This window comes from Saccopteryx bilineata, chromosome 2, assembly GCF_036850765.1.
Source record: "Saccopteryx bilineata isolate mSacBil1 chromosome 2, mSacBil1_pri_phased_curated, whole genome shotgun sequence".
Lineage (NCBI taxonomy): Eukaryota > Metazoa > Chordata > Mammalia > Chiroptera > Emballonuridae > Saccopteryx > Saccopteryx bilineata.
Genome location: NC_089491.1, coordinates 42,153,155 through 42,180,703, shown reverse-complemented (window position 1 = coordinate 42,180,703; position 27,549 = coordinate 42,153,155). Strand labels below are relative to the sequence as shown.

General features: G+C 39.1%; 1 protein-coding gene across 6 annotated transcripts in view; it reads right to left on the bottom strand.

Moving 5' to 3' along the window:
- TUT7 (terminal uridylyl transferase 7) overlaps nucleotides 1-27,258 on the bottom strand; it is a 65,507-nt gene extending 38,249 nt beyond the window's left edge. For 4 of the 6 annotated variants that reach the window (XM_066256952.1, XM_066256957.1, XM_066256956.1 and 1 more), the window contains exons 1-13: nucleotides 27,109-27,258; nucleotides 25,425-25,975; nucleotides 19,115-19,296; nucleotides 18,694-18,810; nucleotides 18,024-18,201; nucleotides 16,172-16,260; nucleotides 14,332-14,383; nucleotides 13,383-13,452; nucleotides 12,019-12,145; nucleotides 10,759-10,878; nucleotides 6,111-6,263; nucleotides 3,002-3,182; nucleotides 364-1,454 (exon numbers count right to left, since the gene is read on the bottom strand). In XM_066256952.1, coding sequence (XP_066113049.1) covers nucleotides 364-1,454; nucleotides 3,002-3,182; nucleotides 6,111-6,263; nucleotides 10,759-10,878; nucleotides 12,019-12,145; nucleotides 13,383-13,452; nucleotides 14,332-14,383; nucleotides 16,172-16,260; nucleotides 18,024-18,201; nucleotides 18,694-18,810; nucleotides 19,115-19,296; nucleotides 25,425-25,944 — 2,880 coding nt within the window. In that variant the 5' untranslated portion in view covers nucleotides 25,945-25,975; nucleotides 27,109-27,258. Of the gene's footprint in view, nucleotides 1-363; nucleotides 1,455-3,001; nucleotides 3,183-6,110; nucleotides 6,264-10,758; nucleotides 10,879-12,018; nucleotides 12,146-13,382; nucleotides 13,453-14,331; nucleotides 14,384-16,171; nucleotides 16,261-18,023; nucleotides 18,202-18,693; nucleotides 18,811-19,114; nucleotides 19,297-25,424; nucleotides 25,976-26,468; nucleotides 27,047-27,108 lie in introns of those variants that run through there. The other 2 variants (XM_066256953.1, XM_066256954.1) reach the window with 2 other exon arrangements.
- Between the last annotated feature and the right edge of the window lie 291 nt (nucleotides 27,259-27,549).

Genomic DNA, 27,549 nt, shown 5'->3' with positions numbered 1-27,549 from the left:
AAGGCAAAGCAAGGCTTGAAACTTTCTTTGCCAACTAAAGGGTTCTGAATCTTTTTTTTTAAAGTATACAGTCTACTCCTCATGTTCCAAAGGAATGAAAACATACTGTGCAGCTATTCCAAACCATCTGAGATACGGACCCCCTAATGGCACCCTCAAGAGGTAAAGGCAGTTATCTTCACAACCAACATTCCCTTGCTCCCATGCCAATTCCAATGGCTCTAAGGAGAGTGGACCAGGTACTGGAGTGAAAAACCAACTCATTAACCACTACCTGTTCTAGTATATAAAATTGAAATCACATGCATTATAACAGTTTCAAGTCTCCCAGTTCTATGACTAGAACTGGCATTGATTACCTACCTTGCCTTTGGTGAAGGTGAGTTTACTAAATTCATAGAAGAAATCACATGGACCCACATTTGAATTTTCTTCAGATATATTTTTATCCTCAAGACTGACTTTGTTAAGTTCCATTAGTAGAGCGCCATCCACATCTTTTCCACATTCCTCCAAGTCTTCACACTTAGAATCGCCAACCTCCTCATCCTCCTCAGACAAGGCATCCTCATCCCCTGATCTAGTGCACACATTGTCTAGCTCATCTTCATTAGCAACGTCTTCCTCACCTCCTTTTTGGGTGAGGGACAGTCTGGGTTCTTCATCCTCCTCCTCCTCATTCTCCTCATCAGAGTGAGTAACTCCTGATGTCTGGCCCTGTCTTGCAGGGGCAAGGTGGCTTAGAGCGTCTTCTAGTTCATCAGTACCTTCTAAGCTCTCTTCATCAACATCAATGTTATTATCTAAAGTAGCAAATTCCTCACACTCTTTAGCTGTAGGATTTTGGAAGGCTTCTAAATCCAAACTAGTGTCGGTGTCAGTATTGCGTGTGTTACCAGAGATGAGAGGCTCCCCCTGTTCATTACTGCTTAAATCTCGAGCATCAGCATTTGAAGGATGCTTGTCCTCCTTTCCAATTTTCTCTTTCTCACTTTTACTTCCTGTTTCTTGATGGTGTACATTAACTTCCTCATGGTCATCACAACTGACAGCTGTCTTGACACAGTCTGAGTTTTCCAGGTGTACACTGATGTGTGTCTTTATTTTAGTTTCCTCTGTTGGTGGGCTTCCAGCACTTTCAGAAGTCTCTTTAATAGTAACTGTCTGTGACCTGCCTATGTTCGCAGCTGAACTGGGAACACTAGGACCTTGAGCCACAACTGAGCTTTTGAGTTTATCATTTTTTGCTTGTAAATCTGGATCACGCTTTGCTACTTCTTTAGAATGTTCTGAAATACATGTTCCAGTACTCAGAGGCTTTGAAAGGCTAGATTTTGTAATTTTGTGTGGAAGAGCAAAATATTTATACGTTGTCCTTAAACAATGAAGTATATATTCAAACACAGGTTGATTATTTAGGGTCCTCGCCACATTTCTTTTAACAGAGTAGGGATCTGAAATGGAAAAAAGAATGCACCACTAAATCCATTTGTATTATATTATGTGTTTTAAAAATTAGCCTGTTTTGGGTAAAAACAGACAACAAATAAAGAATTGTAAAATTTAGTATGTATTTTATATGTGCTTTTAAACACTTGGGGGTGGAAGTAAAAAGATATAGTTTAAAAACAAAAAGAAATGTTTCCTTAAAGATCTGCTATACGAGGAGACCCCAGTGTTCCGAATCAGTACCCCTTTCCCTATTAAGCTCTGTGACTGTGGAGGTAAAAAAAGATGTCCATGAGTGTGGCTCCCGTGCCCGGGGAGGGAGGGCTTCCCGCCAGGCTCTGCTGAGTGCTCTGCCTCCCCACTCAGCCAGGCCCTGTGGTGTGTACAGCTTACCTCCACTCTTCTGCCCTGGGAAGCCCCATCACTGAAATGGCTGGACTGAATTCAGGGGCGAGAGGGAGGCACCAGAAGGAGACACCAGTTCTCTCAATCTTTTCTCCTCCCCTAGACTCCAGCAGGTTAGGCAATTGGCCAGAAGAGCTGAGCCACAGAAACTGCAGGGGAGGGTTTAAAAATGTGAGATCCCTATGACTACACACAGCATTTATGCAAAATGCAAAAAAATCCCTCTTATGCAATAGAAAGCTTGAAAAAAAAAATCAAGCAAAAATAAGAGAATTCCATTTAGGAGACTCTTTAAATTACTTAAAGGAGGAGAAGTAAGATTTCTAGAGGGGTTTCAACCTCCTGACTTTGAAAGCTGAGAAGAGCTAGTTCATTTAACAAAGTCTATGGGGCACATCAGTGTGTCTCTTATACAATGAGTCTTCACTAGAAAAAGTGCTTTTACGATTAAGTTCTGTTACTGCAGATATTCCAAAAATAACTATCCTTTCTATGGTGAGGAATCTAACAATGAATGTTCTTTTTCATGAGGAAAAGTATTTAATTCAACCTGTTAAACTAAACAACATCAATAACAATTCATGAAAAGACTGAATCAGAAAGTACAGAAATGAGAATATTAACAGAGGAGAGGAGACCTGCCCGGGCCGGAAAGCTTAGCTGATACAGTGTCGGCCCGAGCACAGAGCTTCCTGGTCCGATCCCTGGTCAGGGCGCATACAGGAATAGACCGATGTTCCTGTCTTTTCCTCTCTCTCTCCTTTCATTTCTCTCTGAAATCAATCCATCGATAAAATAAACAAACAATAAAAGAGGAGAGGATATTTTTACGTCACTGGAAAAAACTTTTTAAGGGTTCAAGTTATTAAGCAATTTACAAAGAAAGCAAGGACTCAGCCAGCCATTATTTTAGTTGCTTCAGTAATTGAGATGCCCTATTGCTGCACTTAAAAAACTCAAAATGAGCAGTTTGGTCCCTTGGAATGACCCACGGTAACACATGCAAGAGTCTAATTATTTATTTCACTTCTGAGGTCAGGCCTACCTTACATGTAGGAGCCAAAAAGAGAATGAAATAAAAAGCATGCTGTTGGAACTGTTACCTTTTTTAAAAAAAGAAAAATTAAAGATAAACATTTTGAGATACCTTCAATGGCAATGCGCTTTTTGGGCCAATCCTTTGATTCACGAGATATCATCTCTTTGACTCGAATACTTATCACTAAATCAGCCAAATTAAATTCTAATGCATAGAATCGAAGCAATTCCACCCAGAGCTGCCCAACTGGTACTGAAGGCTGGTGTTTTGAATCAAATATTAATGGTACCTATTAATAGCAAAGAGAAAACACAAGTTGCTTCAGTTGTTAGCACAATCTGAAAAATTAGAGAGCATTCAAAAGAATCAAAATTTTAAAACCTGAAAAACCTTTTCAAAGATAGGAATTGGCAAACCATTTAGATAAATCACAGTCTAGTTTCAATTTTGACTGTAGGAAAATAGCATTCCTTCACTACACTGCTGGGATTAGAATACTTTAAAATCTGTCATTATCATAAGAATAGGCATAAGTTGTCCATAATCAGGCAGCACTCCTAATTTTGAAGTTTTAATGACAGATGAAGAGAACTGTGCGTCTGTCTATTCCTGCTCTTGGCACTGAGCTCTCCCTCTCTCTGCCGCTGCAGGGTGCCTTTACAATGTTACACACGGAAAGGGCAGCGATTCAAAGCACAGAGCAGAAGGAAAATGGTTTCATTTGCTCTGAAAAGCTACATAAACTCACTGAATCTGCCAGTGATTTTAAAGTTAAATAACTCTTGATATCAGAAATTAACACTAGATTTACATTCATAGACTCTTGACAAGTTGGAACACACTGTGATGTAATATCTTGAAAAGCACATAAAACTTCGAATAGAAAAAAAAATCATAAAAGTGCCCAATACTATTTCTGCCACTTCACAGTTCTTAACTGCTCTGGACTTAGCATCTTCATTCTCAGTTGGCAGTATAGCACAGTGGCAAGAGAACTGGCTTTGGAATGAGATACACTTAGGTTTGAAATACTAGCTGTGCATGATCCTAGTCAAGGTATATGAGCTGTCTAAGCCTCAGTTTCCTCATGTGAACAATGGGGATCACAGTACCCACCTCATAGGGTTGTTGGGAGGACTGAGTGAGAGAGTATCTGAAAAGAGCTTAGCACAGTGCCTGGCACACATGTTCAAAAAATGGTCGCTACCATTATCTGCAGAGTAGGGATGATACCACCTATAACACAGGATAGTTATGAGGATTAAATCAGAAACAAGGGAAAGCAGACTTGGTTGCTGTCTGTATTTTTTCACTTAGATATAATCTTTTAAGTACAAGAAATCCATTTATCACTGAAACATAATGTCACAACTGTAAGATGCTCTTAAGAGGTAAGCTAGTCCAATTCCCATATATTACAAAACAAGAAACTGAAGCCAAAGAGGTCCCACTGCTCGTCAGTGGCAGAATGAGAACCGTGTCTCCCACCCCAGCACAGTGCTCTTTCAACACACCATGCACTTTCAACAGTGTGTAAATCTCACTTTCAGAAATGGCAGCAGCAACATTACTCTCTCCTAATAGCATAAAAATGTAAAACTGAAATATTTAATTGGACCTATAGTAATAGCTTTTCCTTTTAAGATATACAAATTTGTCCTAATTGCACTTTAATATGTGAAGCTTCAAAACAAGAGGTATATGGTATTTTACTAGCCACTAAATTGCAACCACGAAGGTTTTGTCTAATAAGACAAAGTCATCAGGTGGGTTTACAAAACAGAACTGGTTGAAAATGGAAGTTGTCTCTGTCCCAAACACTATAGTTGAGGACACAAAGAAAACTCCCAGAAATTGAAAGCCTCGTTAAATTTCAGCTCTTTATCCATAAGCCTTATTCAGCATCACTAAGGATTTTTAAGCATCTCACGGAAATGACTCTATAATACCATGATATAGAACTTAAGAGACCTTTGACCTATTTAGACTAGTGCTACTTAAGCAGTTTTGTCATTGCTGTTTTGTTTTTCTAATGAGAATACTTTCCTTTTTGGCACTGAGTTTAGTATTCCATAAACCAATGACCCTATGAGAGGGTACCAATATCATCCCCATTTGTAAGTGAGGAAACTGGGGCACAGAAAGGTGAAGTCACTTGCCCAAGGACACACAGCTAGAAAGGAGGAGAGCGGGATACAAATTCACATCTTCTGGCTCCACAGCCTGTGCTCTTATCCACTACTGGAACCCCAAATAAGACACAGATCAATGCGTTGCTGTGCTGGTGGCAGCAAAGAAAGAGAGGTACTGTTTCTTTCTTTTTTTTTATTTTTTAATTTTTTTATTTATTCATTTTAGAGAGGAGAGAGAGAAGAGAGAGAGACAGAGGGGAGGAGCTGGAAGCATCAACTCCCATATGTGCCTTGACCAGGCAAGCCTAGGGTTTCGAACCAGCGACCTCAGCATTTCCAGGTCGACACTTTATCCACTACGCCACCACAGGTCAGGTGAGAGGTAATGCTTCTGCACTGCCTGCTCAAGGAGTCTAGAAAACACAACTGGAGCATCTATGACTCACCACTATCTCCTTAGTTCAGGCATGGACTAGAAGAGTGGCATGACTTACTGCTGTAAAGGTGGGATTAAAACCCTGGTCTCAGAAGCAGTTTGTGAATATTATTGTTAATTCAACCCAAAGGGTTATAAAGAAGGTTGTGGAATCTGTCCCAATTTGGGGCAGAATCCTATTCTTATTAGTATACTTACACTGCTCAGATTTTTGTTTAAAATTCAAATGGCAATTCTTTCCTTGTGCATAAATTCCCCTGCCTACCCCTAATGGTATGAATGGAAATAAGTTCATATCCGTACTCATTGTTATTTTAGTAATCTGTGGTTAACTTTTCATATATTTTAATCTCATAATACCATAGAGACTGAAGCACTTTAAGAATAGACAGGGATTTACCACTGGAATCTCAGTATCTTTCACAGGACCCTGCACACAGGCCTATATCTATAACTGTGAACCTAGTGATGTGAATTTTACCTTTTCTCATTACTTGTTTATTTAAAGGACTGTATACACTAGGAAATAAAACACCCATGAAACACTTAAGGTAGTTTCAGGAAAGAAGAGGACTGATTAATGCATAAACTACAATTAATGACTGAATTAAAATTCGATGGTAAAAATCAGAAACGAAAGAGAACAGACCTGCCCCTTCTTCAAGGGTGTGTGTCTAGGCGCCTCCTCCTTGGCTGGGTCGGCGTCCCCTGCAGCACTGTCAGTGTACTCCCAGACCACACTGTCATTCTGGATGTCTGTCAGGTTAAAGCTGCCCAGTTTATTTAATGAGAATCCTTCAATCTAGGAAAAATTAGACATAAAGTATTATAAGGTAGAAACAAAATTTCCATCAATCAGAGCATATTAATCTTGGAATGAAAAAAATAACATTTATAGTTCATTGAAAATATAAGAGGTAACAGTTATGAAATATTGCTGCGATATCTTTAAATCTCAAAATATTTTTAAAGTAAAAAACAAAGTTTTGATTCGCAAAAGAAAGTGATTTGTGAAATAATTCTTTAGCAAATAGTCTAAGAGGAGGTAACACAGTCCAGACCTAAGGCCATGAGTTCTGCAATAAGACTGTCCAGGATCAAACCTCAGCTCCTGGGATGAGACAGGGCGAGGAGGGCACAGGGGCGATAAATGGTGATGGAGGGAGACCTGACCTGCGGGTGAACACACAATGCAGTGTAGAGACGATGTATGAAAGAACTGTACACTTAAAATCCGTATCATTTTATTAATCAATGTCATCCCAATAAATTCCACAAAAAATATGAAAGGAAAAAAAAATTTCAGCTCATAGACTTTCTTTAGGCCTCAGGTTTCTGTTAAAAGAGATAAAACTAGAGCCTCCTTCATGGAATAGTTGTGACAAAAGAGATTCAGATACAGGGTATGGCACATAGTAAATGCTCAACAAATGAAAGAAATGGTTTTTACTCATATATATATATATATATATATATTTGTATTTTTCTGAAGTGAGAAGCAGGGATGCAGAGACAGACTCCTGGCATGCACCCAACCGGGAAACACATGGCATGCCCACCAGGAGGCAATGCTCTGCCCATCTGAGGCATTGGCTGAGTTGCAACCGAAGCCATTCTAACACCTGAGGTGGAGGCCATGGAACCATCCCCAGCGCCCGGACCAACTTTGCTCCAAAGGAGCCTTGGCTACGGGAGGGGAAGAGAGAGATAGAAAAAAAGAGGGGGAAGAATTGAGAAGCAGATGAGGGCTTCTGTGAGCCCTGGCAGGGAATTGAACCTGGGACTTCCACACGCCAGGCCAATGCTCTACCAGTGAGCCAACCAGCCAGGGCCCTCTGATATATATATTTTTAAAGATTCTCTTTACTGATTTGAGAGAGGAGAGAGAGAAAGAGGGAGAAGCGGGAACTAGCTTCTCGTATGTGCCTTGAGCAGGCAAGCCAAGGGTTTCGAACTGGCAACCTCAGTGTTCCAGGTCCATGCTTTACCTGCTGCACCACCACAGGTCACTCTACTGATACTGTTGAGATGTAAATTGCTGAAAATAGTCTGGGCTCAAAAGGCCTAAGCAATAGGAAACAAAACTGAACAGGTTTCTTTAGTGTACAGTGGGATTTATCACAGCATATAAACAGGTTAATGTAAATAATGAATTGTAGGGTGTGGATGGGACATATCATTTCCCAAATGTATTTCTAAATTACACGGACTACTACTTTGGTTTAGAACAATCCCTCAAAAAAAAAGAAAAAAAAAAAGAAAAAAAAAAGGTTACTTCTGGTTATAATGGTTTCCCCTTCAAACTCAGGGTGACATTCACAGGCCTTTCCAGGCCCAGAGAACTCTTTGCTATTTCCCTAACCCGTCTTCCTGGTTTGCAGCTGGTTCCTGCTATTCCTGCAGGGAAGGTTTTCCCCAACAACCAGGGAGACCACTTCCCTCAGCGCATGCAAGCTCTGCTCAAGTATCTTTATCTCTAAACAGATCTTGCCCTTCCACTGTCCTTTTTCCCCTGGCTTATTTTTCCTCAGAGAGTGACCGCCTCTTGATATGTACACTTATTTATCTTTCTTACCTCACTGGATATATAAACACGAGAACAAGGATGCTGTTCTGTTCTCTGATCTAACTCTAGTATCTAGAACAGTGCTTGGCACAGGTAAATGCTCAGTAAGGACTTGCTGACTGAAAGAACCACTCTTATCGAAAACACTGCAGAAAATGTGAGGTATGACGACTGTTTGATTTTATTTTTTTTATTTATTTTTATTTTTTTTATTTTTCTGAAGCTGGAAACGGGGAGAGACAATCAGACAGACTCCCGCATGCGCCCGACCGGGATCCACCCGGCACGCCCACCAGGGGCGACGCTCTGCCCACCAGGGGGTGATGCTCTGCCCGTCCGGGGCGTCGCTCTGCCGAGACCAGAGCCACTCTAGCGCCTGGAGCAGAGGCCAAGGAGCCATCCCCAGCGCCCGGGCCATCTTTTGCTCCAATGGAGCCTTGGCTGCGGGAGGGGAAGAGAGAGACAGAGAGGAAGGAGGGGGTTGGGGGTGGAGAAGCAAATGGGCGCTTCTCCTATGTGCCCTGGCCGGGAATCGAACCCGGGTCCCCTGCACACCAGGCCGACGCTCTACCGCTGAGTCAACCGGCCAGGGCGACTGTTTGATTTTTGTACTATCTTTCTTCAAATTCTGTGGCTAACATTCTTGTTTTATTGATGGGTTTTGCAGAGTAAAAATTTTATAGTGTTATTATTTTTCTCTATTGATTTGGTTTTCACTTCCAGTGTTCCACCAAAGAGATCCTTGCCTATCCCAGACTGCAGATTTTTCTTGTAGGCTTTCTTCCAGGCGTTTTATAGTTTTAATGATGACATTGATGTCTTTGATTTATTCTGAGTTAATTTTGGGGTACGTTGTGAGGCAAAGATTTAATGTCCATTTTTTCTCCTTAGAGATATCTAGTTTTTCCAGCATCAATTGTTGGAAACACTTTCTTTCTCCCAGTGAAGTGCTTAATTAATCACCTGATTGGGGGAAAGTCATTCATTCAGACTTTCAGACTCCTACTTGGGTCTGACAGAAATGGTTATTTATCAACGGAGGGCTGACTTTGTTCTCTCACTCTTTTCTACCAGGAGAGCAGTCTAGCAGAGATACCTTCCCAAGGCCCTGAGCTCTCTTATTTCAGTACTACAAACACAAAGAGCGCTCCCTTTAAACAACTAGGGCACGCAGTGGACTGTATCTCTAATGCTAGGACAGAGTTTATAAGGGGCTCATTGTGCTTCAGTCTTTATTCGTAGGTCTTGGCACATAAAAGGTGCTGCTTAATTCTCAATCTGTTAAGTAAAAACAAAAAATTCCCTATAATAATTTTTTTCCTATGTATCCATAGTAAAGAGCTACTGCTCTGGTACATGCCTCTTAAATAATGAGAATTCTTCACATAGTAAGAAGAGAGGTAGTTAAAATACCCAATGTGCCAAAGTTAGCTTTTCACCAAGTGAGAGTTTCTTTAAAATAAGTGTACACAGATTTTATCAAAATAAGGAGGGGGGGGAGATAACTCCCTAGGGATTAAAAGTGAGGTTTTTAAGAAGGTAAGAATAATAGCATTTTGACTTTGAGATGGCTTATTCTTAAATCTTATTATACAAATAAATCAACTGAACTTTATGCAGAAAGAGCATTCAAATTACTGAAGTCTAATTCTTCTTAAAGATAATACCGAAGCATTATTTAAGAGGAAACTACTAAATTCTGCATCAACAGCAATACTTATGTTTTGTTTCACAGGGATTGAGAAAGAAAGAGTACTAAAGATTGGAAACAGAAAGCAAGTTACAGTGAACATAATGTTTCTTACAGTCTATCTGGTGATGATATGTACATTCGTATCAAATTATAAAACTACCCAAAGAATGTGTGTACTAAATGATAACTTCAATACAGGTTCACATCCTCTTGTTTGAAACCCTCAGGATCTTATGTGTTTCACAGATTGTTTTCTTCAGTTTAGAAAAATTCTCCCGGCGTGCTGGGGACCCGGGTTCGATTCCCGGCCAGGGCACATAGGAGAAGCGCCCATTTGCTTCTCCACCCCCCACCCCCTCCTTCCTCTCTGTCTCTCTCTTCCCCTCCCGCAGCCAAGGCTCCATTGGAGCAAAGATGGCCCGGGTGCTGGGGATGGCTCCTTGGCCTCTGCCCCAGGCGCTAGAGTGGCTCTGGTCACAGCAGAGCGACGCCCCGGAGGGGCAGAGCATGGCCCCCTGGTGGGCAGAGCTTCGCCCCTGGTGGGCGTGCCGGGTGGATCCTGGTCGGGCGCATGCGGGAGTCTGTCTGACTGTCTCTCCCTGTTTCCAGCTTCAGAAAAAAAAAAAAAAAAAAAAAAAAAAAATTCTCCCAGCAAAGTATAGGGCAACATCTTATAAACAAGTACATTAATATTTCAGCAGTGAAAGTTATGAATATTCAAAACTCTAGTAGGGCCTTGGCTGGATAGCTCGGTTGGTTAGAGAATCTTCCCAAAGCACAGACTTTGCCAGTTTGATTCCTGGTCAGGGCACATATAGGAACAGATGTTCCGGTCTGTCCCCTGCTCTCTCCCTTTCTCTCTCTAAAATCAATAAAATAAACATAAAAAAAAAAATCCTAAACAAACAAACAAAAAACTAGTAGAATAAATCAATTCGTGTCAGTTCTGAGTAGGGTTTTAGATTTTGAAATTATGCAGTTATCGTGTGACTCTAATAGAAACCAATATTGAATATATAACCCAAAAAAGGTTTATACCCATGATCCTAGGTAAACAGGCAGAAGGGGTTCTTTCCTCTGTTGAAGAAAGAAAACGGCCATCAGGGCAAACACATACGGTGGCAAACCTCCTTCTTCAGGACGATCTATACTACAAAGCTGCAAAAGAGATAAGAAGATAAGCATTCTTTGTAACAATTTGTCACTTACACAATTTGTTTAACACCTATACTTCTTTTCCTTGTATTACATGATTTAATTCTCAGAATAAAGCACCAGTGACAATATATATAAAACCTTCTTACAGTTTTGGAGCAATCACATATTGTAGTCTTGAGTAATAATTTCAATTTCAAATTTTTAATCTTGTTAACTACACTTACTTATGAAGAACCCTAAAACAGTATTTGCTGTTTTGTGACATCCACAATAATCCATTCACTTGGTTAAAACACTTAATGAAATCTCTGTGCTTTGGGACAATGCTCTAACCACCTGAGCCATCCGTCAGGACCTTTGTTAAAAAAATCAAAATGATTTGATTCCAAATGCAAGCCAATTGGCTTTGCTTAGTTCACCCCCCCCCCCCCCACCACCACTAACCTACTACCTTGAATGTGCAACCTTAGGTGATCAGAAGAAAGAATGGGGGTGATTCATTAACACTAACAAAAATAACAAGCATGGCCTATTTAGTGATAAAGTAGGAGGCAGCTTTCAAAGGATGGCATATTGTAATTCTCAACTCACCCAGTTAAGAGTGGGGTAGTCTCTCACAAAACTATGGATTGTTACTGTCACATATTCATCAGCCTGGGACCTTACACTTGGGAGCAATGATAAATGCTCTACTGGCATTTCAATTGGGGCACTATATTAAAACATTATGAAATGTAAGCAAGACCAGATACTGGCTTCCATTTTTTGGAGTTTCAGGGTATCCAGTACTGAAAATGAAGCTTTATCTCAAACTGTCCTGAGCCTAAGAATCAACTCATAAAACTAGTTAAAGTGTAAATTCTTGTACGACATCCTCTGGGATTTGACCAACAAATCTAATTTTCAATAAGTAACATAAATCATTTTGATCTTTTGAGCAATGCTGTTATAATGAAACAGAAACACTGGATTTCTCTTTCTGTGTACATTAAAATTTCTGTTCCAACATTCAGATGCCTACACTCTTGATGTCTATAAATATGCATCCAAATGTTTAAGATTAAATTAACCATGCAAAAATCAAAGGATGCTGCGTATGCATACACAGAATGTACTCATGCATTTAAGCACGAACCCTACCTTTGCCCAGTACCTAAACGCAATCACCACAGGAACGAGCTTCGATTCCAGTTTTCCAAGGGCGGTTAAGTGATCTGTCGTCAGACAAGCATTTTCATTCCCTGCACTCACTTTACAAAGAAGACCACTGGTGGGAGTTGAGGATGAGGATGGGAAGGAAAAGAGAAAGATATATATATAGTGTTATATATTTATCAGGTATTTTTTATGCCAACAACTAATTTATATTGATAATAAGTACTATTAAGATGAAAATAAAGTTAAAAAAACCTTACTAAATCTTTCTGGGTTATTTAAAAAATTGTACTCTTTTATTTTAAAAAAGATAGGGCAGCTATTTTCTGAGTAAATTTTATTTTTCAGAACTAAAACTTCATATATATTTTCACATATTAAAACTACGTTGAGAGAACATGAAAATAAGGAAAATACTATAAAATATTTCAAATGTGAGCATGAATTCATATTTATAAGAGTAAATGAGTGTTCTCCCAAGAGCTGCAAGAATCTGCCCAGTGAACAATCATTAAAGCCTACCAGTCACTCATTTGTAGTGCTGGTGGTAATACTTTCAGAGAGAGGGAGATACATGGGAGAAGTTATACTAATTGCTATTTAGCAATGCTACAAAAGCTGCTAAAAAAGATGGCAAATTAAGGTGATCAAAGCAAGTAATTATTCAATAAAGTTTTTTACTATGTTGACATGGGTCAAAATGCTTCCTTCCTGTTATTTTTTTCCTTTTAATCTTACTCTTTTAAAAATAAAACATTGGCCCTGGCCAGTTGGCTCAGCGGTAGAGCGTCGGCCTGGCGTGCAGGGGACCTGGGTTCGATTCCCAGCCAGGGCACATAGGAGAAGCACCCATTTGCTTCTCCACCCCCCCCCTCCTTCCTCTCTGTCTCTCTCTTCCCCTCCCGCAGCCAAGGCTCCATTGGAGCAAAAATGGCCCGGCGCTGGGGATGGCTCCTTGGCCTCTGCTCCAGGCGCTAGAGTGGCTCTGGTCGTGGCAGAGCGACGCCCCAGAGGGGCAGAGCATCGCCCCCTGGTGGGCAGAGCATCGTCCCTGGTGGGCATGCTGGGTGGATCCCGGTCGGGCGCATGCGGGAGTCTGTCTGACTGTCTCTCCCCGTTTCCAGCTTCAGAAAAATACAAAAACAAAAACAAAAAACAAAACAAAACAAAAAAAAACACTGTTTCCTTTTACACAGGTGCCAAAAGTATAGAGAGACTGCTAGTAGTAAAGCTATGAAATTAGCCACACAGGCGCTTATCATTCTAGAGATTGGACACTAAAGTTTAGTGAAGTACACGTGCTTTTGGCAAGCCGATCTTTAATTCAGAAACAGCTTAAAGAAGCAGACCTTTGCTTCTCTCTGCATACCACCACGGGCACCCTTGCATGGAAATCTGCATCAACATCAATAAAAGAATCTGAGGGAAGAAAAAAAATTAAGTAGGTTAATTATACCCTTGTTTAAAAAGAGAACTAGATAAAGTGTAAGTTCCGGTTGTGACTTATCTGTTCAGCCTTTTTAAAGACTATTTCTAAGTAAAGCTCTGAAATGACTTGAAAAGGATAAAAGTACTATATTTAAGAATCAAGTTATCACATTAATTTAAAACCTTGAGTTTGTAAACTAATGTCTGATTGGAAATGACAATATTATTGAATTAGATGGTTCATGAATAACAATTAAAAATATGAAAAGGCTATTCAAACAAAATTGTTGCAAAACCTACTAAAATATTTGGAGTCAAAAAACATATTGACTAAAGTAAGAAAACATATTTAGATGTTTAAACAAGAAGGATGGGAAGACTAATTCAAGAGATAAGACAATTGGAAGTGACCTATAGAAAGCATAAATAGCCATAAAGCCCCAATTTGGACATTCCCTGGAAAACTGTTTGTTGATTCATTAATTAGCATTGGGCCATGCCACCTATTTGCCATTATAAAGCATTAATTTAAACCATTGAATAAGCAGATTATCTTTCAGTTTTGCCCTCAAGAGTAAATTATACATATTTTGTGTCTTTTTAGTTTTGGTCTAGAACTCATTTAATCTTTATAAATCGTGACATTATTATTAGGTTAAAAGCTTTACTTACAAAGTGGTTATTCTGCATAGTAGAACAAATAACAAGACTCTAATTTGTTAGTAAACATTTGTTCTGGCTTTTGTTTGGATATTACCCATATAATTTTAAAACCATCACTTTCTATTTTCAAAGGTTTGGAAATGATATATTCAAATTATACACAAAAGAAACAGTTAAGAGCAAAATGTGGAAATAATTTAGCCTTACCACTGTTCTTTAAACATTCCTGAACAAGTAGGAGAACATCTGGTTGAGACATCTAGAAAATAAATCAATGAACACATCAAATAATGTGTAGGTACTTTTGCTTCACTGAGATAATAGACAGTCATCTGAAGTAATCCAAATTAGAAAGCACATTACTACCAGAGTACAGAAATTAATCATTATGCTGGTTGCACACATTGGTCAGGGACAGAGTTATGAGCATGAGTCCCAAATGAGGACAAGTACGGGCAAAAGAGACTTACTATTGAGTTACCTCTTAATTAATTTTACTTAGCCTCTCAGCATATCTCCAAAGTTGTGGCTAGAAGTTGTCAAACTGAACAATATTAACAATATTACCTTTCACTTCCTAAGACTACTTCAACAGATTGCTTATTCGGTCTCCACTTCAGTCTTGCCTTTCTCTAACCATTGCTCACAGAGGAGCCAAAACCATTTAAAACCATGAATTCAATCTAGTCATTCCCCACCTTAAAATTCTGAATGGCTCTGGTCAGACAGCTCGGTTGGTTGGAGCATCATCCTGAGATGCAAAGGTTGTGGGTTTGATCCCTGGTCAGGGCACACACAGGCACAGCCTGATGTTTCTCTCTCTTCTCCTTTCACTCACTAATATCAACAAACAAACAAACTATTGCTCCTTTAGGTCAAATAAAATTCTTTACCACGGCCTACAGATCCCACCTATTGCCCCCACTCTAATTGCCCCCCATCCTAATCTTATGCTCTTCTTTTCTTGGTCCCTTCACCACAGCTATACAATCCTCCCTTTAGCTCCTTGACTAGGCCGAGCTACTTACTGACTCAGGGTGCTTGCAAATGCTGTTTTCCCTTTCACTGACACAACTTACTTCTTTTACTCCCAACACCCCTTATCTTTTAGGGATCAGCCTAAATGTTATTTCTTTAAAGGGACCTTCATGACTGCTGTATCTGCACGTCCCTTGTTGTTTCCTGGCTCAGACCTGTGTTTTCCTGCATAGCTCTCATTGTAATTAATTATATATATATGCAATAACCTATCTTCTTCACTAGGTATGTGTTCTATGAGGAAACATTCATATCTTTTCTGTCTCTTAGACTCTAGTACAGTGCCTGGAATACAACATAGTCAGTGAAAATTTGCTAAATGAATGATGGTATGAGATCAAAATATGCTGGTGAGTTATTAATACTAATTTAAGGACAAAAAAAATAAAATCTATTGGTCAGCTGATCCTGGAGGTACACCAGCCAGGGATGGCAAAGAATGAGGTTGTAAAACAGAACACGTAGGGGTGGAGCCCAGGAATCGGTATAACTAGAAACCCAGGTAAATGGGCACGAACCATCTGCAAACTGGGCTATGGAAACCACCAATGGATAAATGGATAATCTACTAAAGTGCCTTCCAGCTTTAAAACTCTGACTCATCAGAAGTTTTCTGAAGCATGTTTAAACCAGAAACTAGGTCAAGTGTGGTTCTTTCAAAAGCATAATTATTCTAACAAAGCAGGTATATAAAAGAGGAAACCCAGAAGCAAATCACAGGTCATAAAAGTTTATATATATAAACACACTGCTTAAAATCTAAAATTATTTCCTACCACTGGAATTAATCTCAAGTTAGTAGAACTAAATAGCCCCATTAGATCTACATGATAAGAATGGTGGTGGTGTTTGAAGTATGAAAGAGCTAAAGAGTAAAGTAAGTATGAAAACCTATCAGGTATGAAAAGAAATGTCCTAAAATTGAAGACAGGCAGAAGAACATAAAAATGAAAATTTCAGGAAAAGGAGCTGACACCGTTACACTTAACTATGTTCAAATTGTACTCACAATGGCTGGAAATTGAATGTCAATGTTTACATCCGAATTTTTGAAACCCAGCCTGCTACAGGATGACCCATACAGTCTCAGAGAGCACTCTAAAAAAATTAAATAAAGAAAAGTCATAAATAAAGCAAAATTTCTTGAAAGTTATAACGGAATACTGCTATTTCAGAAATGGAACTATCAATTAAAACTATACACAAAAGCAAAACAGTGCTCAAGTTTGGCATAAACAAAGGACAGATTCTTTACTCTTCCTTCATTTTATGTAACAGGGAAGGCTGCACTGACTGCGCTTTAACATAAGGGCTACTCTTTTCAGTTGTAAACAATGTTTTAAAAAATTTCTTAATTATCACTTCACATTTTGTGCAGAAATATTACTTGCTATCATTTTTATCTGTTTTGCTCTGCTCCTTCCCACAGGTCTAATACGTACTTCTGTGAAGAAAGGAAGCAACGTATTTGCAACAGGGCAGGTCTGCCAAGAAAGCCCCACTGGCATAGATCTCAATGCTGTATTTACATGTTGAAATGTGAAAGTCAAAAAGAAATGCCTAACTTTGTTTTATAAACCAGATAGTACACTAAAGAATTAATGCAAACATTTCACCTTTTAGAGAAAAACAATACAGGTGTAAATTACTATAAAGTTCATGTTTTTGTAAACAAATAATCATAAAGATGACCTTTAGCATAAAGTCACTTTTTAATATGGATACTCATTACATTATAAACAAAAAACATTTAACCTAATATAGTCCCTTAATCTCTTTAGGAAAACTTTTGAAAAATAATTATATAACTGATAAAATTTCAAATGCTAGGCAACATATGATTCACTTTTCAGAGGAAAATGTATGCATATGCATACTGCCTATATTTATTTATGGAATTGTTTCCTTCAATGTTTTATCACTATTGCGCCAAAAAATTTATCCCTGCTCATTAGGGAACTTTCTGGGTTTTTTTGTTTTGCTTTTCCCTGAATTCAGGTTAACTCAAGTGATTTATTTGGGCTTTAAAAGTTTCCTATGAAAAAATACCCTCAATTTTACAATGGAAGTCTGTGGCAAAAATTACTGAAATTACAAATTACTTTTCAGGAACTATCTACAACATAAAGGGTGAGGTACTTATATAATGAAAGAAAATGGGCAGCCTTTCTAAATAATTTTCTCTTATTAAAAAGAAAATGAGCAGATTCTTGCCCTCTATTTTTATGAAAGCATATAGGAATATGAATGATATACTATATGTAATGATCTTTCAGCAGAACAAATAGTTCTGTGGGTAATATAGTGATAATGTAAATAGTAATTTCAACCCTAGCTGTGGTTCAGAATCACTTGTGGAACTTTCTAAAAAATAGCTCCATAGACATAACATGGAAAATGAATTCAACAGTATACAAAATCTATTACAAATTAGTTTGCAAAGCTCAATTTAGATGTTTTAATTTTTTAAAGTGTGGTTAAATAGAACCATTTTTGGACACAGATGCCTGAAAATGACTCCAGGATAATTCTCTTTATTTTAACCCAAATATTGTTGTCAATTTAAATAGGGAGAATGGTAAGCAAATATATACATGAGAGTCACATAGTGCTCCAATTACATGGGGCATTTAATTTCAAGTACAAGAACGTAAGGAAATTTTTAATGAAGACGGGTTTAATAACAATGCATGTAAAAGTCTGCTATCTTGGGGGAAGCCAGGAAAAACAAAAACATGCAAAAAATTAAAGAGCTTCAGGATACAGCAAATCAATTTCTATTAGGTGAAAATTACTCCTACTAGGAAAAATGAATGAGGTACTTTTGGGTAGCTACTTAGAAAAACAAATCTAGAAAATACCTGGTAACTTGTGTTGGAACACATTTTCCATGATACGTTTAATTTCTAGTCTCTGTTCCAAGTTCTCATTGTGTAAGCCAAACTCCTGTACCACTTTGTCAATGGCAATACCAATTGCATTTATCTGGTAGGGCGTAGGTGGGGGTAACGTGGTGAGCAACTCTTCCTCCTGCTTTTCCTTTTAAGATCAATGGTGAGATTAAAGTAATTCACACATTTTTAACTTTCTACCATTTACTGAGACAATACCACGTAGAATATTCTGGAATATTTTTCTCAGCCCTCCCTTTTACTTTACTGTGTTAGTTTTCATGTTATCAAACATAAACACATATCTTCATGCACAGAATGTGACAATAGAGGGAAGACAGGAGTAAGAAAAAGGTGCCAAAAAAAGAACATTTTTTAAAACAGCTATGACAAACTATTTTCTTTAGTATTACTAACATAAGGACATATACTGAGGTCCTAGCAATGACTTCATTCATCCTGAGACTGCCCTTATGGAAATTCACAGGACTACCCAGCAAAACATATCTGACCAGCATAAAGTATTTTGGGTCAAGTAAATTCAATAACATAAATAGTAAAGTTATTAAGGAGAGGAAAGTCACAAAGAAGACAGTAACAACTGACAAGTAAACATTTGTTTTGGTTCCATTAAACTTACCTTAATGTTTTTCTTGTGCCTCTTCTCTTTGATATGCTTATGGGCAAATGCAATGGATTCAATCAGAACATCACAAAGTTTGCAGATGTATTTTGCTGTAGGGTAGTTTCTTGGTCGCTATAATTTGAAGAGATTTATAGAGACACATATATCTTCAAAACTACAGGTCAACAAAAATTAGCCAGAAGATGATTTCCCCTTCACTTTTAAAATTGTTAATGTTACTGTCACTCTATATCACTATACCAACAGTCATTTTTATTTTGGTAATTCATTAAATCAAACTACTGTATCAGCTGTTGTTTATAGTGCTTCAATACTAATCAAAGTAGGACATCTAATTCATCAGAGCACATATTCCCAATTACTAAACACAGTTTAAAGAAAACAAAGATTTTCACAAATACAAGATGTTAGTTACCCTTTTCAGCCTGTCGATGCAGTCCCTCTTCAACCGCTCCTCAGCCTGCTGTAAACCCAGGAGCTCCTTTGGTGAAAGCACAGATTCGTCAATCACAGGGCCTTCCAAGTCTCCATCCAGTTCACTTTCCCCATTTCTCGTTCTCCGTGGTTTCTTAGGTCTGGACTTCTGCTTCTTGTTTTCTTAAGTTAGAAGAAAAATATTGTTGATGATATTAAATAACAGCACTGAGTAAAAGCAGAATTTATATATTTATTAATGAAATCATGTAATATCTGAATGACATCTAAACACAAAGCAAAAGGAAAGAGATAACTCTCCCATGGACAGAATGCCTGAATACTCATTAAATACCTCATCCAGATACACTAGATTCACAGAAATCATTCTTTTGGAAAACTTAAAAAGAATTCTATTTCAATTATACAATTTAATTTTATCATGTAATTTAATTGCTAAGAATACTCAAGCAATAGTAAAAATTATCCTCTGAAGGCAAACATACCTATAATTTTAATATACCTAATATATCATAATATATACTGTATATATACCTACTCTATTCTAGTATACTTGTAAATATACCTGTTATTCTAATGAAAACTATCCATATTCGCTTTCATTTTTATAAGTGAACAATATCAACAAAGATGGACAATAAATATATTTCCAAAGAACTCAGAAATCAACTAGATTTTTCTTTTTCTTTTTCTTTTTTTGTATATTTCTGAAGTGAGAAGTGGGAAAGCAGAGAGACAGACTCCCACATGTGCCTGACCAGGATCCACCAGACAAGCCCAACAGGGGGTGATGCTCTGCCGATCTGGGGGGTTGCTCCGTTGCAACCAGAACCATTCTAGTGCCTGAGGAAGAGGCCATGGAGCCATCCTCAGTGCCCTGGCCAACTTGCTCCAATGGAGCCTTGGCTGCGGGAAGGTGAAGAGAGAGACAGAGAGAAAGTAGAGGTGGAAGGGTGGAGAAGCAAATGGGCGCTTCTCTTGTGTGCCCTGGCTAGGAATCGAACCTGGGACTTCCACACGCCAGGCTGATGCTCTACCGCTGAGCTAGCTGGCCAGGACCTCAACTACATTTTTTTTTACAGAAACAGGGAGAGTCAGAGAGAGGGACAGATAGGGACAGACAGACAGGAAGGGAGAGAGATGAGAAGCATCAATTCTTTGTTGCGGCACCTTAGTTGTTCATTTTTGGCTTTTCTCGTATATGCCTTGATGGGATGGGGGGGGGGAGGCGGGGCTCCAGCAAAGTGAGTGACCCCTTGCTCAAGCCAGCGACCTTTGGGTTCAAGCCAGTAATCTCACGCTCAAGCTGGTGACCTTGAGGTTTTGAACCTGGGTCCTCCGCCTCCCGGTCCGATGCTCTATCCACTGTGCCACAGCCTGGTCAGGCAACTACATTCTTACCTGGAGTGAAAATCCATCACTTATGTAAATTTAGTCTTCACATAATTCCTCCCCCCTCCTCCACACATTAATATCAAGAAGTTTAAGCCAAAAATTCATTTACTGAGAAAAACTATTTCCCATTTTATCTTCCTTTTCATTGTGGCTTTCAATGAAAATAAACAATTAGCAGTTGAACTAAAAATTCAATAATCCACAATAATCTGTTTCTTTGTTTAACACTTTGTAACTTTTCAATCCCTGAAACTGAGGCTGATTGTGGGATTGCTTTGTAAAAATTGTTTTAGGTAACTTTGATAACTTCTATATATTAAGTTCTAAAATTAAAGCTATTAGTAACACATGCAATTAAAACTAATTTCCCCAATTAAAATTGTGATAAATGGACTGAAGAGTTTCTGAATGGCTTACCAATAACTAGTCCAGGGGTCCCCAAACTTTTTACACAGGGGGCCAGTTCACTGTTCCTCAGACCGTTGGAGGGCCAGACTATAAAAAAACTATGAACAAATCCCTATGCACAGTGCACATATCTTATTTTAAAGTAAAAAAACAAAACGGGAACAAATACAATATTTAAAATAAAGAACAAGTAAATTTAAATCAACAAACTGACTAGTATTTCAATGAGAACTATGAGTCTGCTTTTGGCTAATGAGATGGTCAATGTTGGTTCCATATTTGTCACTGCTAGCCGTAACAAGTGATATGACACGCTTCCAGAGCTGTGACGCGTAGGTCCCGCATCACCAGAAGTAGTACTGTACGTGAGCGACGCCGCACTTTGCGTCTGCATCCTGTGCTCCTCTCACTGACCACCAATGAAAGAGGTGCCCCTTCTGGAAGTGCGGTGGGGGCCGGTTAAATGGACTCAGGGGGCCGCATGTGGCCCGCGGGCCGTAGTTTGGGGAACCCTGAACTAGTCTGAAAATAGAAGCCTGCTGCAATGACCTCCAGGAGGTCATTCCTGTCAAGTTTCCATGCAACTTATTATTTCTATAGCAGCTACAATCAATCAGTTGATTGTAAAAAAGAAACCTCTGTCAGAAAAGAGAGATATACTGAGCATTTTGAGATCTTGTTTCCCTGCACGTTGCCAGTTTGATTTAAATATATTTTGTTTGTTTGTTTTTTAGAGAAAGAGAGAGAGAGAGAGGAAAAGAGACAGACAAGGACAGACAGGATGGGAGATAGATAAGCATCAACTAACTCAGTTGTGGCACCTTAGTTGTTCATTGATTGCTTTCTCATACGTGCCTTGACCAGGGGGCTCCAGCTGAGCTAGTGACCCCTTGCTCAAGCCAGTGACCTGTAGGCTCAAGCTAGCAACCATGGGGTCATATCTATGATCCCATGCTTAAGCCAGCGATCCTGTGCTCAAGCTGGATGAAGCTGCACTCAAGCCAGTGATCTTGAGGTTTCAAATTCGGGTCTTCAGCGTCCAAGGCTGACACTCTACCCACTGCACTACTGCTTGGTCAGGCCAAATAGTTTTTTACAAAAAGCAATCAAAATGGATCAAAGAAAACAGCAAAAGATAAGTAGTCACTGGAAGAAAAAAAGCCTACTTTAATACATGCTTTTAAACACTCCCACTATTCCCAATTAAACTATCAATCTTCTAAGGATAGTAGTCTTGTTCTGCCTAAACTTTTGAGATAAGCACTTCTTTTACTTTAGAGGTGTGTCTATTTTCACTTAATTTGCTTATCATTACAAACTTTAAATAACTGCACCTGACTTCAGTATTCAGAAAGGAAATTTCTTAGGCAAACACTCATTAGAGAGTTACAACAATTTACAATATGTGCAATATCCATCAGGAAAGTCCATTAGTTCACAAAACTAAATGATATGGAATCAAATTCCTTTTTTAACCCTCCTCTCTCCTGATCACAAGTGCTTCTACACATATCTGTATTTACTATCATTTTCTAGAAAGAATGACTTCAATTTCTCTCCAAAGAACACAATTAACTCCTTATTGTTTTCATACAGAGAAGTGCAGAAATTCTGATTAAGACAACAGCAACTATTATTACACAGTATTTTATTATGTGACGGATGCAATGCAAGCTGTTTACATGCACAGCCTTGTTTAATCCCTAGAGTGATCCTGTTGTGGATGCTAAAATTATCCCCATTGTACAGATGGGGGAAATGATGGTCCAAAAAAATAAGTAACTTGTCCAGGGACACATGACTAAGAGATTAAAGCATAGATGGAATTCTTAAATTCAGTCTTCTATCAATATAAAAACGAAAAAGAATTAAAATTCCTTCTTGTAGCGTACCCATGCACATCTAGAATAGACCAGACCCGATAAGGCAATATAATCTTGTGAACTGAGTCTCACAGGTCTGCATGGTAAAAACGATCAAATAAAACTCTGTTGGAAATCTTAGAAGGCAAAACTGGGTATTGGTAAAAAATTCCCATAATTACTCAGAGAGAGGTAGACTACCTGGCTCATACCAGGTTGTTTGTAATAAGAATTCTCTATATACAGTATCCCATATTTTATTTACATATAGACTGTATTTCCATTCACAAAGGACATGCGTATTTGAGTGGATGTTTTCCAGCTAAGATCATTAACTGGCATTGTCCCAAAACGTTACATTGGCAATCTAGGATATTTGAGGAAGAAAGTACAAGTGGCAATGGAGAACAGCAAAACAGTATTAAAAACAAATCAACTCAAGATAATTTCATTACATCTTCTCATATCATTCAGTAAGACCCTTCCTCATTAAGACAATTCTGATTTAAGGAAAATTTTAGTTCCTTTATTAATGAGATCCTTTTTAGGAATCTCTGAGTGCAGTGCAAAGTTCATACTTTAATTTTCTCTCTATAGTAAGCAATATTATACCAAAGCTTAATATTTCCTGTATGAAGATTTTCAAGGATTAGAGACTGAAAAGTCCTTCATTTAGCATTTGTGAAAGCATAAACCTGTATATTTCAGAAAAACATAGGATTTGGACTGCTTTCAATAAAAAACACAGAAAGTAAGCCCTGGCAGGTTAGCTCTGTCAGTTAGGTCGTCCCCAAAAAAGACAAGATTGCAGTTCAATCCCCAGTCAGGGTACACAGAGGAAGCAATCAATGAATGCACAATTGAGGGGATCTACAAATGAAGGCTTCTTTCCACCTCCCCTCTCTTTCCTTTCCTCTCTCTCTATAAAAATAAAATATAAAAAAGACAGTAAAGATGTATTTTCTATTAAAAAATAATTAAAATCAACTTTTAAGATTAAACAAATATATATAAGAGGTTTTTTGGTATGTAAACAGTTCCTTTTAATATCTTTCTGGTTGTAAATCTATAAATCTATAAATCTTTATAATACTGCTCAAAATTGTATTTTCTTTTCTAAAAGACCAACTATTGGTAACTGAATTAAAATGTCAATGTCCCACGGACACAGTAATATACAAGTTCTTAAAACACACAAACTGTTAAAAAAACAACAACATAAACTGAAAGCCCAGAAATTATCAAAATGTGTTCAGTTTCCCTCTGTCATACCCCAGGTACAGTGAGTGACCCTGAGTTAATAGCCAGAGCAGCACAGAACATAATTTCAGTTTCACTTCCTCATTTACCATTCTACATAAACAAGTCTGGATAAATTTAGCCTCTCTGAGCCACTGCTGCCTGCTTTGTGAGATCGTGATTCTACCTTTGATATACCATGACAGAGAAACTCATCAAACAATTCTTTCAAGTTCTTTATTGCTTAAAGATTTATGAGATTAAGGTTTGAGCTCTCCCTACTATTTGATTCCTTTCTGATACTTTATTCTGTTTTGGCCATTTGACTCAAAGCATTTATAAAGTAATACCTTTTCTCCCATTTAATACTTTCATAAGACCCTCTAAAGATAGAACATGACTTTTCCCTTACTCAGTCTTCTATCCAGGTCACTAATATGAGATAACATGAAGGAAAAGTGCCAACATTGTCTAAATGCATTTAAATTAAAAAAAAAAAGGGTTTGCAACCCATTCTATATGGCCATTAAAAAGGCTTACAAGCCAATAAACTTAATAGACTATTGTTCTAAGCATAATTTTCTAAGCATACTTTGCATTTTCAGACTAAATATTATTGTTTTATTTTTCCTTGCAATTTATGACTTTACTTCCTTTCAGTTATTGCCCATTAGATAAAAACAAATTTCCTGTTTATAGGTATCATTGCTGTATGAACAAAACCTATTCACCTTTTAGAAAAATGTATAATCACTTTGGGACAATTATTATCAAGCAAGTAAGGCACTCAGAAAAAGGTTTTGGTTTTACTGAAACTAAAAGGCAAAGCTTTTATATGTATTTCTGACTTTCTAAACTTAATGTCTCTCAATGTGTTAGCCATGCTTACTTTTGGGGAGAGGGGAAGATACCTTGATACCTCCTATCGCTCTGTGGCAGGAGTTATATGCAGTCTATATGTGCTTTTACATCGAATGAATAAGACTTTAAGCTTCACATTCTGTCATTTATATTATGCATACACTTATTATTCAAATACAAAACTGTGATATGTAATTTAGAAATTAGATATAAATCACTCATAAATTACGATATACTCTCCAGGAGGATATGATCACCCTCTTCTGTATGAAGCACCAATGAGAAATATGGTGCTTTTGCTAAAGTAAAATAAGCCTCGTGGCAAAGGAAACTTTTAAAGGGACTACTAATCCACAGCGAAGTTGCCCAAATATCATGACTGCAATCCTTAAAATAATCACATTAAATAAGAAGAAACTACAAAAAATTTGAACTGCATTGCTGAAAATAATAGAATTCATTTGGATGAAAAGAAAAAGACACTGCTGATTTGGGGTTGTAACTTGGCAAATTGTAAAAAATTACCGTGGCTTCCTGTTTCCACTTCTGCCATGATTTCTAGGCTGGCCAGGTCTTTATGAAATAGTCGCCTTACAGTTCTACAACCTCTTCCATCTTGCCACCTGTATCCGTCTTCACTTTCTTGAAAGGAGTCTTTTTTTGGTCGGTTTATAACAGGAATTCTAGGTCCTGGTTTGAAGTCTCTCCGACTGTCTGAATTACCAGCAAGTTCATCAGATAGCCATCTCTTACTCTGATCTTTGTGGTTGTCATTTATCCAAGCCGGCTGACTATAAATTGGATTTTTAAATGCATATGGATTGCTGGAAGCAGCATATGGTCCTTTTCTAGGGGTATTCCCATAGTTCCCTGGTGTCACCTTTTTCTTGGGAAGGCCTTTTTCCATTTTACTGCTATGTCCTTTAGCATAATCATCCATTATTAAATAATCTTGTTGAGGGTGACCCCTTCTGAAATCCTCATCATCTACAGTCCCTCGGTCTTTAGTGCGCTTCACAAAATAAGGTTTTGCTGCATCTCCCATTGTCTTTGACTTCAATTTTCTTACTTTGCACCTGAAAGAAAGCATTTTGTGGAGAAAAAAAAATTCAAACTACCACAAGCTATCCTACCAAGTGTACAAAATACCACACATGTAATGACAGATGCTCACAAGCCTATATGAAACTTTTTTTCCCTAACGTCCAACACATTCCAATAATCAGTGCATCACACTAGAAGTCAGGAAGCTTGGCTCTATGATAGTCTTCATGAAAATTAGTACTTACTATTTAACATGAAGATTAAATCTGTGAATAAGGGAAGCTCCCTATAGTCTAGAGACTTTTACCTATGACAAAAACGCTTCTCTTAATAAAAACAAACAAAACAACCCTGTAGCCCAAGCTTATAGTTAGAAAACTCCCAAACAGACTTTAAAACGAAAGTTGGCAAATTACTTTTAAGTGTTATACAAAGACACCGAATCTTTCTCTGAACGAAGTATATACACCTCAAAACCCCACGTTTCCGTCCCTTCTTCGCACCCCGAGGCCTCCCTCGGCTCACCTTACCACCACTATTCAGAACGACGGGCTTCGATCGCTTGGGCTACGGAGGGTCAGGACTCCCGACTAACGCTCCGCTCCAGTCAAAGGGGCTGGGTTTCCGACCAAGAAACAAGTCCAGCTACCCTCCCCAGTTCTCATTCTCCAAACCCAAACAAGTTTGGTTTTTTTGTCAACAACTGCAATGTTTCCCCTTCGATCCCCATCTGATGGCCCCACCCCCGATCTGCCTCCGCTTCTACCCTTTGGAACCGGAGGCGGAGAAAGAGGAAGCGTCCCCGTACTCCTGGCCACCCAGCCACCGCGGGTACCAGGAAGCAGGAAGTGACCTACTCCCTAGATGGGTTCCGAGGTCCCTCCAGCTGGCCAAAGGACCGAGGCCGAGTGCCTCCACCCAAACCCGTTTTTCTTCTGCCCTCGCCAAGTCTGACACAAAGTGAAGATGTGGGCTCGAACCCAGATCTCACTCCCCGCGGGCCTGAAGGCTTAACTGGGGCAAGGAGGCCAGCGGAGAATGGGGCCAACGTAACCCCTGGGCGCGAGGCCCGCCCTGCCCTCCAGCTTAGAAACCACGGAACCTACAGGAGACCCACCCCCAAGGCGAGTGTGGGAGGGACGCCGAGAGAAAATGAGACACTCACCACCTCCGCAGCGTTCCTCCGCCTCTTTCTGTCCCGGCTGGGTTCCCTCTCGGTGTTTTCCTTCGGCCCCACTTCCGGCGCTCAGCGCAGTCTCATTGTGCGCGATTGGGAGCCGGCGGTGCCCCCACTGGAGAACTCCGCCGCTCACGCCGGAAACGCGCGCCGCTCCCGAAGTGCCGCCCACTGCCAGCCCCGCCCCCACGCCGCTCCGCCCATTTCCGCCGCCGCTGTGCGTTAACCTTCCTGAAATCCGGCAATCCATCTCGCTGCAAACATCCGCTAGCGTACGGGCCCCGGCCACCCTCACTCCGGGCTGGCCTCGCCTAGGTCCCCTCTTTCCTCGGCTGTGAAAGCACCGGGAAGGCCTAGGGAGGACGCCTCTCGTTTTCCGACAGACACGCGTTGTGTGCGATGCGGGCGCGGCCGCATGCCGGAGTAGGC